Source organism: Balaenoptera musculus, chromosome 14, assembly GCF_009873245.2.
Source record: "Balaenoptera musculus isolate JJ_BM4_2016_0621 chromosome 14, mBalMus1.pri.v3, whole genome shotgun sequence".
Lineage (NCBI taxonomy): Eukaryota > Metazoa > Chordata > Mammalia > Artiodactyla > Balaenopteridae > Balaenoptera > Balaenoptera musculus.
The window spans coordinates 90,122,019-90,131,592 of NC_045798.1; the positions used below are offsets into that span (position 1 = coordinate 90,122,019).

Here is a 9,574-nt window from a genome sequence, read left to right on the forward strand (position 1 = left end):
CCTGTCGCACCGACGTCCGGGGCCCACAGGACCAGAGGTCAAAGATCAAGAGCCGACGGCAGAGGCTCCCCCTGGCCAGAGGTGGTAAAGGGGCTTCCACCACACGGAACACAGGGTCACGTACAAACAAACGTGCTCATTGCTGCAAGATGCTGGGAACCAATTTTGAAAAGTGGCAAATACAGAGGAATAAGCAAGCCCTCACCTGCCTTCCTTTACAAATCAAACCGTCGGAAGACCAAGTAGCGTTTGTGGGGAAGTTTCTCTAGAGAAGCTGGGACGGCAGAGCCTCGGGGCTGGCGGCCTGGGACTGACTGTCAACTGGGCCCTGGGCCCCCACGGCCGCCACCACCCAGAGGGGCCAGCTGACAGCCATACCTCCTAGAGGAAGGACGCAACAGTCCTGCAAAGACAGAGGGCCAGACCTGGGTCCAATTCTCTTTTAAAACGTTCTCTACAGGGCGTCCCAGACAGACCTGGTCCAGCAGCCTGATTCCGTCCAGATCCCGTGGGCCTGACTCGCTCCACACTGCTGCTGGCCCGCTGCCCCTGTGCCGGGTGTGTGGCGCTCAGCTCACAGCAAACGACCCGTTTCAACAACGGATAAGTTCCAAGGAGAACGGGGAGTTAGGGAGAACCTACAGATTAAAAAGACAAATCAACAGCAAAAAGACACCAGCCAACCACAGTGTGTGCTGGATCCTGATTTAAGGAAACAAACTGGCCAAAAAGTCAGGAAATGGACAAGACAGCTGGAAACACACACAGATGGGGTTTTAGGATAAGGAACCATTGATTTCTTATGGGTGATGATTTCTTTAGAGATACGTTACAGACTATCTATAAAGAGGCTACATCTGGGATTTGCTTCAGAAACTGCAGGAAAAAGATGTGAACGGGGTCTGGAGGTGGTCATGGTCCCACACGGAGCTCCGTTATGTTACTCTCCCTACTTCTACGTAATAAATTTCAATACTTCTATTGAAATTCTCTACAATAAAAAGCAAAAAACGAAAAACACAGCACCTTCGAGCCGGACACCACACCTCACTCCTAGTTCACAGTTAAACAGCAGGTGCGTATTAGTGTCTCCAGCCAATTTCTCCCTGAAACACGTGGTCTCGGTGGACGCCATTTCACCTGGGACAACCCGAGGAGGGGAACCCACACCCCTGGCCCTGCCCCCATTACACACAAGGGCATGGAAAGGCTGCCAGTGGAATGAGAGGTTTTAAAACGTTTGATCCTAATTTTGAAAATGATCCCAATCTTGTGATAGGAGACTGACTAACAAAGAAAAAAGAAAAAACTGGAAAAATATACCAAAATGTTCAAAGCAGTCACCTCTGGGTGGTGGGACGGAAGGCTTTTTACTCTTACTGTATATCCTGTCTTCCCTGAGGTGTCTACAATGCACACATGCTGCCCTTCAGATAACAAATTAGATATTTAATTTTCTAAGTAACCTGCTTTTTCTCCTCACCACCATCTACGTTTCTTTAACCTTAACTTTCAAGTTAAATTAGTGACCTTCAAAACTGCAAACCTCTATAAAAGATAGCTGGAAAACATTTAAGGTTTTTTTTAGGCTGCCTGGCCATCCTACGAGAACCCTGAAACAAAGCTCCCCCGACTCTCCTGGAGAGTTACTGTAATGTGCACGGTCAGTTCCCCAAGAAGTCTGTGTCCCGAGGCCTCGGCTGACGCGTCGGGAAGCGGAGGCTGGCCACCTGCCACGCAGGGTGGGGGGAGAGACGGGGGCCGCGGCACAGCGGCCCACGGGCTCCCAGAGCTTCCAGGCCTGAACCGCTTGGCTTTTTCACAGCCCACCCGCCTACTTCTGGCAAATGAGAGGAAATAAACCCACACATTCATTAAAAGCTTCCCATAGCGGGGTACTGAGACCTGTGTGCCTCATAAACAGTAGACACGGAAACGTAAATCCGATCTGGATTCAAGTGTTGAATGCTCAGCCTCTCAGCCATGTGGGTGGAGGTTAGGAGATGACTCTCCCTGAGGCCGCAGGGGGCCCAGCGGGGGAGGGCCGGGGTCAGGAGGGGGCCCAGAGGTCAGGAGGCACAGCCCTCCCTCCACCAGAGCCGACGGCATGCACCAGCAGACCACCCATCCCCGTGAGCTGCCGTCAGATGCTCAACATTAAACTCTAAGTTTGCTGCATGACCCAGAGGCCCCGACACCTACCGTATCTGGCACCCTCCGCCTTCACGACCCACACACAGTTTCAACCAAGGTCACAAGCCTGGTCTCCCGCTGCAGAGCCCGAGGCGCAGGACCACTAAGGCACCAGGGCACCGGGTGTCCTCTGCAGGCCTTCCCCCCGCCCAGGGTGAAGACGCACACCACTGACCACCCCACAGGGCCCACTCTGCAGTCGGCTGTGAGATCCTGCACCCGTTAAAGGGGAGGCTCCAAAGGGCACGGACCACAGAGGGCAGGGGCAGAAGCCGCTTGGGCAGAAAGCCCTCGACTCAGAGAAAATTAAGAGCCAGCTCCTCAACTTATAGGGGGTCCAGGACACAGAAGCCCTGCTTTCTAGGCGAGAGCAGCAGTACAGCTGACACCACCTCTGGCGTGACTTCCTGAATCACAGCTGGGAGGACGGCGTTCATGGGAGAGCAAAAGCAAAAACACACCGGAAACAGACAGTGGCGGGCGGCCCTCTTTATCGTCTCCGCGACCCTAACTGATCCAGGCTACTGGTCGGAGCTGAGGCTGACCCATTTCCACAAAGACTGAAGTTAGCACACACTCAGTCTCACTCTAAAAACAGAAGCTACCCAAGAGGATAGGGGTCACTCAAAGGGAGAGAAAATAGCCATCCAGAAAAAAATAGCGGGGCAAGACCTCAAGTCTGCAGGAGTCCCAGAACTAAACAAACCCCAGAGAAAACGCTTCTCTAAGCAATAGCTGAGACTGAACACACCCACACTCTCGGACAAAATCGAAGGGGAGAGTGGTCCTAGACTTAGTCATTAGAAAAACCAGAAGTACGGCATCAACCCTCTTGCACAGAGAAGCCCACCAGCCCGCGCGGTCAAACAGAACATCAGCTCGAAAGAAACATTTTCAAAGGAGAAGGCAAAACCAGGAGCAGCGTCTTCTATCTTCTGAGCCACCAAAAAGCTGTAGGGGCTGAGCATGGGATTCGCCTGCCCGAGCTTGTGGACCCCGCGTGCCCACCCGCGGCCCACAGAGCATGACGTCGGGGGGAATGTTTAACAAGGTATGCGAGAAAGATCCCGGTTGACTCAGCCGCAGGGAATGGGAAAAACAGAGAGGCTGCGTTTGGTGCACGAGCCACAGACAAGGTCAGAGATAAAGCCGCCTCTGCAGGAAACATCTGTCCCTGGCCTGATCAAGCCAGGAACAGACCAGCAGTGCCGCCCTCCTGCCCCAGCTGAGGGGCCCGCGTGACGACGGCCACGGCGAGGGACGCGGTGAGAACAGGTCGTAACTCGCCCGAGTTCCCGTTTCACATGATACAGTGTCGACGCGGTCACTTACCTGACTGCGAACACCGGTGCCGTGACAGACACGCACGCCACCTGGCGAAGCCAGCGCTGCTGGGACAGCCCTGGGGAGGCCCCTGCCCCCCCCCCCGCCCCCGAGAGCTCCAGCCGAGTCCCGCTCGCCGAGCTACTGGGCTCCATCCCCAAAGCTGCGGGTCACCAACCTGCAAAGACCCGGCGGTGCAGGGTCAGCTCACTGGCCACGCGGACCTCGGTGCAGAGCTTCAGCATCAGCAACATGGCCAGGATCATGACGACGCTCTGCCAGAGCAGCGGCGCCTCGAAGCGCCTCCCGAACCTGCGAGGGGAGACGCCGCGGCATCAGGGGGGCGCCGGCCGGGCGCCCGCGGCCACAGCCCGAGCGGCCCCGGGTGCCGCCGCCCCCCTGCACGGCCAGCCCGGGCCTCCACCGCCCCCCAGAGCCGAGTCACGGGCAGGCTGCAACCCTCCCGGGGCCGAGGGCCGGTGGGAGTGGGTCTCCTGCACCCGCCCCCCCAAAGTCCGGCCAGGTGACCGTCGCCCTCCTGCAGAGGCCCAGCCGCCGCCAGGTGAGAAGCCCAGGTTCTGGAACACCTGCCTCCCCAGGGCTCGTTCCAGAGTCTGGAGACCGACGGCAGCCCTGCCCCCTGGCCGTGGGGAGTGGGGTCTCCAGGCCAGCACGGCCCCCAGTGTGAGCAGAGCAGTGGGGGGCCGGGCCACCGAGCCCTCACCGGAGAAGAGGAGACGGCAGGCAGGGCACGGTCCCCGCTGCCAACCTCAGGCCCTGATGCCCGACCCAGGCCTGGCTGACCGGCACGGAGGCCTCCATGTCCACTCTCTTCTCCGAGCCCCAGCCCGCCCAGCCCTCCCAGCCACAGGCCCCAAGGCTTTCCTGCTGACTTTTTTCCAGTGTGTTCAGCATTTTAGCAACTCGGCCAAAACTTCCTGGAGGCCAGAGCCACAATCCAGCGACTGGCACCCGCTGGGCCCATCAGAAGACCCCAGACCCCAGGGGCTGACCACAGCACTGCCCTCCACACACCAGCTGGGGCCTCAAACGTGGCCACCAGCATCACAGGACTAGCCTGCAGAACTGTCACCTTTAAGGCGAGGCCTGGGCACAGCACCCTTCAAAGCCCAGGCCCCCATTCTAGCCTGGCTGCTCTGGAGCAGAGATCCCGCTGGCGCCTGCTGCGGCGCGGCCTGACGGGGCCTCCCAAACCTGAGTTAGTGGCCGACAGGTCACAGTTGGGAGGTCTTGGATGGCAATCTGACCTCCAGCTTCTCCTGGAAACCAGGAGACACGGAGACACGGCCCGGCCCACCTCCCCTGGCCTCGCTCTCACACCCGCCCCTACAAGGAGAGGGCCACTGACAGCGGGCTGATGGGGCCACACACACACTCTGCCACAGGCTGGCTCTGGGGACCACGCTGCCCCCCGGCCTTCTCGCTGTGCCCCACCACCTCCGGGCTTCATCTCTTCTGTAAAGTGCGGACATAACCCTACAGCTGCTTGAGGACGCTTCTAGCAGTTCTAGGAACTAGTCCCCACTGGTTACCTGACTGACCCCGGGGGGCTGACTAATCAACAGATAATCCAGAGGAGAAGACAGAGAAGGCTCTGCATCAGGCTGGGGAGACTGGAGCGGGTGGGCATCACAAAAAGTCGGTCAGTCTAGGGACCAAGCTCATTTCCAGTTAGATGTAAGGCTGAAGACGTGGGATTTGGGCCTGTATGTAATAAACGCCACTTCCATTTTTTTAACTGTTCAACAGAAACAATGAGTGACTAGGAAAACTGGGGCGAGGGGGGGAATGAAGGTTTGTGCTTCCACTTATACCACACACCAGAAATCAAATCTAGGTAAATTCAGTATTTAGAGTAGAGAATGAGACATTTACAGTGAAGTAAGGGAGGCAGAGTGAACATTAAACTGCTTTTAGGGTGAAGACAGGCTAAACAAGACACAAAATTTCAAAAAGCACAACTTTCCACAGAAGATATACAAGAGACAAAACAAATATGAAACAAAGTTCAACATCATTAGTAACTTTTAAAAGCCAATTAAAGTAGAAAGACACTATTTTTTACTTATCAAGTTAGTTAAACTTCTGCCTTTAATGCTAATAGTCTGCGCTGGCAGAGGTGTCACGGGGCACCTCTTCCTCCCGTGCCCCGAGAATGCGGCTGGCAAAGCCTGGTCTGCGCAGAGGACAGGACAGCCCAGCAGACGAGCGTGTGGCCCTGCTGCAGCCAGTGGAGGCGCGGCCCCGGCGCAGGCACACATCTCGCTCCCAGGGAGACGCACGCGCAGAGAACGTGCACCGCCTCACCGAGCTTGAGCAGAAGCTCCCACAAGGAACACCTTCTACGCGTCTTCAAAGTAGCAGAGAAAAGCCCGATTGGAAGAGAAGCTGTGTATCTACTTCCCTGACTGGCTTCGCGAGTAGCAGATTGTCACTAGCCCTCTGGTGCAGTGTCACCACATCTCCGATACAATTTTACTACATCTGCAATACAATGTCACAATGTCTGGTACAGTGTCACCATATCTCTGATCAGATAGGGATGGGGCTGGAGAACTAGCTCTGTGAATGCCTCAGGCCCTGGGTCAGAAGGCCCTGCAGCACCGTCCTTGCACCCTGGCCCCCTCCCGCCCCTTCTCATTTACAGAATCGCTCTGCCCTCCGGCTTCCGACACCACAAAGGCCAAATCCTGCATGTCAGCATTTTGTATGATCTGCTCGATGCTGGTGCTGCAAAAGGATGGGAAGAATCGCGAGAAATAAAGGCATGAGAGTTCCGTGAGTTACAGAAACGCCGGGTTTCTCTAGCGTGGTCAGCCTTCCCCCACCCCGCCCCCGACCCCCAGCACTGCAGAGCGGCTCACATGCCTCACACCACACATTCCCCCCGGGGCGGCTTCCCAGGCAGACTGGAGTCCTTCCGAAGACCGCATTCCCAGCCAGCCTTGGGAAACGTACTCTTCACTTTCTCTAGTCCATCACTGCTCTCGTCCCACCCGGCGCCGAGCACAGCTCCCAGCCCGAGCGCTCTCCCTCCCCACCACCCATCACCCATACACACGTGTCTGGCACGCCCCATACAGCACTTCTGCTGAAGCGCGAACCCTGCAGCATCTGCCCAGTGTCTGGCTCCTGGGAAACCCTCAAAGACCTATTAAATCAAACGGGCTGCTAGGGGACCCAGGAGTAGGGGCTTTGGAGGCTCCGGAGAAAGGAAGGAAAGGGAGCACGGGCATCACCCTCAGAGCAGTGGGGCCTTGGGACCACGTGGGCAGAGACGCGTGTGTTTGTGACAAGTCGTAGACGGAGCCCGGCCTGTCTGCTGGGCTTCACCACATGAACTACAAAGCACTGCCAGGTGTGAGATACAGGGAAAGCACAACCCCAGGTCAGCGGGATCCTGGAGGAGAGACCTCTGCCAGCCCTCCCTTCCTCCCATAGGGTCCCACAGTCTTCAGGAATCCTGGCTGAAGGCAGCCCTGTGTGTTCCCACGGCAGCCACTGAACCCACAGAGGGACCCAGGACAGCTCAGGCAGATGACGCTGTGGGAAAGGGGCAATCAGATGTGCAGAAATAGACGTGCCAGTGGACAAAGTTCAGAATTCCACCAAAGACTCTTTCTTTCTCAAAGGCTCAGGCCCTACAATGGAGAGAGAACTCCCAGTCTCAACGCATCAAATAGCTTGCTTGTTAAACCCAGAAACACTGACGAGATGGCATTCAAGAAACTGGTTTAATTTCTGATTTCTCCAAAACAGATAGTTAGAGGTAGATTAGATATCCTATTTTCTTTTTGCAGTTCTGAATGATAAGCATGCCTGGGGGAAGACCTCTCAAAGGAACTACTTCCCGTAAGAAATGCACCCTCAGCCAATCCTCCTCCACTCCTTCGAGAAAACTTGCCACTGCCTAAAGGAAACGCTGCTTCCCGACCTAACGGCCCGGGCCTGGGCTGGGAGCTCTGGGGGGCCACACCCAGGGTGCTCACGGTTGACAGCAGTGTCACACACGATTACAGCTTGGGACCTGCTTCTGTGCAACCTTAGACCTAGTGAGGGGCAGCTGAGAGAGGGAAGGGGACAGTCTTGCTGCAGCCGGCCGGCGAGTGCCTCAGCCACAGGGAAAGGAGGAGTCTTCAAACGCAGTTTTTCAACTTGGGCTAAACAAGTTAAAAGATAAGCGCCCTCTGACCCCTCCTTCAGAAGCGGACTGGCCCAGAGACAGGGCTCATGGTGTGACAAATTCTTCCAGGAGAAGGGGTCGGCTCACCAGCTCACCTTTTAAAACCGCAGACTGAGCAAAAACACGGTGAGAGTGACCAAGGGCTGCCTCAGGCCAGGTGGACAGAAGGTGAAGGAGCAGAGAACTTCTGGACGCAGGGGGCTCACACCCTGATGACCGCAGAGGGGACATCTGCCAAAACTCATCAAACTGCACATGTGCAACGGGCGATTTTCTTCCCTGTAAATCATGCCTCAGTAAGGCTGACTTAAACTCAACTAGCAAGAAAGCACGATTACTCCAAAAAGTCAAAAGAAGGAGCCAGCTGCCCGGTCCCAGGCTGTCCTGTCTGTGCTCACAGAGGGCCCTGGGACCATCTAGGAGGAAGGAAAGTTCCAGGCTTTTTTGGCCTTACAGTGAGGCTGAGAGACCTCTTTTCACTTCCTCTGAAAATGTACCCTCCCAATTATGTCTGGCTTCAACAACTGTTAAAATTAACTTCAAGTTCCTGACCAGAATGCAAATGATAATAAGAGGAAGTTGGGCTGGGAGGAGCAAGAAAAAATAGTCTCTTAAGTATTAGCCAGAAAGTTGACTCACTGGTAAAAACAAACAAACAAACAAAAAACCCACGCACACACAAGGGACCACCCTTCAAGGCAGGAAGGGACCACCCTTCAAGGCAGACCACCCCCCGGGCACGCCTTCCTGTCTGGTTCCCTCCTGAGAGCCTTTACTGGCCAGTGGTTTGTCCTTCCTATGCTGACCACTTTCTGTTACTGGTCTTCATTAATGCCCTTCGTTTTCTCTCCACTACCCCCAAACCTCACCCAAATTCCTAAGGGCGTGGACCCAATCCTAGGACGCAGCCCCACAGAAGAGGCCCTGGGCAAGAACCCAGTACATGTACGAGCCACCGAAAATGAAGACGCAGATCCGAGGTTACGTGAGATTCTCCACTTCAATCCCACCATTTTCCCTGGGAAAAAGTCTCATCCATTTCACCAGCTGCTTCCCAGGAAGTGCAGACACTTCCGCCCCCCGGCCTCACCCAGAAAAGGAGAAAGCCATCTCCCTGGCAGCACCCCACAGTAAGAAAGCCCTCAACCTACCAGAAGAGGATTCGTAAGATATTGGCCACCAGGAGCACCAGACACACGTAGGTCGAGAAGCCCTCGGCGTTCTGAGTCCTCCGGATGTCCCTGTACTGCGGGATGTACGGCACCACCCCTCCGAAGACCATGGCCCCAGCTGCCCCCCAGGAAACCAGCTGGTGCAGCGGGACCAAAAGCCAACCCAGGCCTTCTGCGTCCATCCCGAGCGCCCGGCGGCCCCGCCGGCAGGCTGACGTCCACCTGGCCCACGCGCGCTCCGCGCTCTCGGGCTCCTGGCGCGCGCGCTGTCACCCTCACATGCCGCCGCTGACCTGGGCCGTCCTCCGTCGCGGGGCCTGGCGAGAGAGGGAAAGCGGTAAAGCACTCGGGCCGGGCCTCCACGCCCAACGGAGGGCGCACCGCCGGGCTCGCGGCCGGGGCACAACCCCCTCCTCCGGGGCGCCGGCCCGGGGTGGACTTTCAGTCCGGGGTGGGGGCTCGGTTCCGGGGGAGGGGGTCGCACAGCCTGGGGGTCGGAGGGATGGGAGGAGGGGGGAAAAGGGAACACACTGCCCAGGGGGCCCGGCCCGGGGTGGACGCTCAGCCCAGAGCGGCGCTCGCGTCCACGCGCGCTGCTGACCCCGCCGGGCTCACCCGCGCTGCCGGCTCCCAGCGGTCAGTCCACCGTCCTTCTGTCTGTCCGAGCGCCGGGCCCCGCCTC

At 57.0% G+C, this 9,574-nt stretch overlaps 1 protein-coding gene across 3 annotated transcripts in view; it reads right to left on the reverse strand.

Annotated features, from left to right (window-relative positions):
* The window catches only part of SLC66A2 (solute carrier family 66 member 2), a 48,687-nt gene extending 39,178 nt beyond the window's left edge, over positions 1-9,509 (reverse strand). For 2 of the 3 annotated variants that reach the window (XM_036823280.1, XM_036823279.1), the window contains exons 1-3: positions 9,424-9,505; positions 8,872-9,209; positions 3,695-3,828 (exon numbers count right to left, since the gene is read on the reverse strand). In XM_036823280.1, the coding sequence (XP_036679175.1) occupies positions 3,695-3,828; positions 8,872-9,074 (337 nt within the window). In that variant the 5' untranslated portion in view covers positions 9,075-9,209; positions 9,424-9,505. Of the gene's footprint in view, positions 1-3,694; positions 3,829-8,871; positions 9,210-9,423 lie in introns of all 3 variants that reach the window. The other variant, XM_036823281.1, reaches the window with a different exon arrangement.
* Positions 9,510-9,574: the final 65 nt, after the last annotated feature.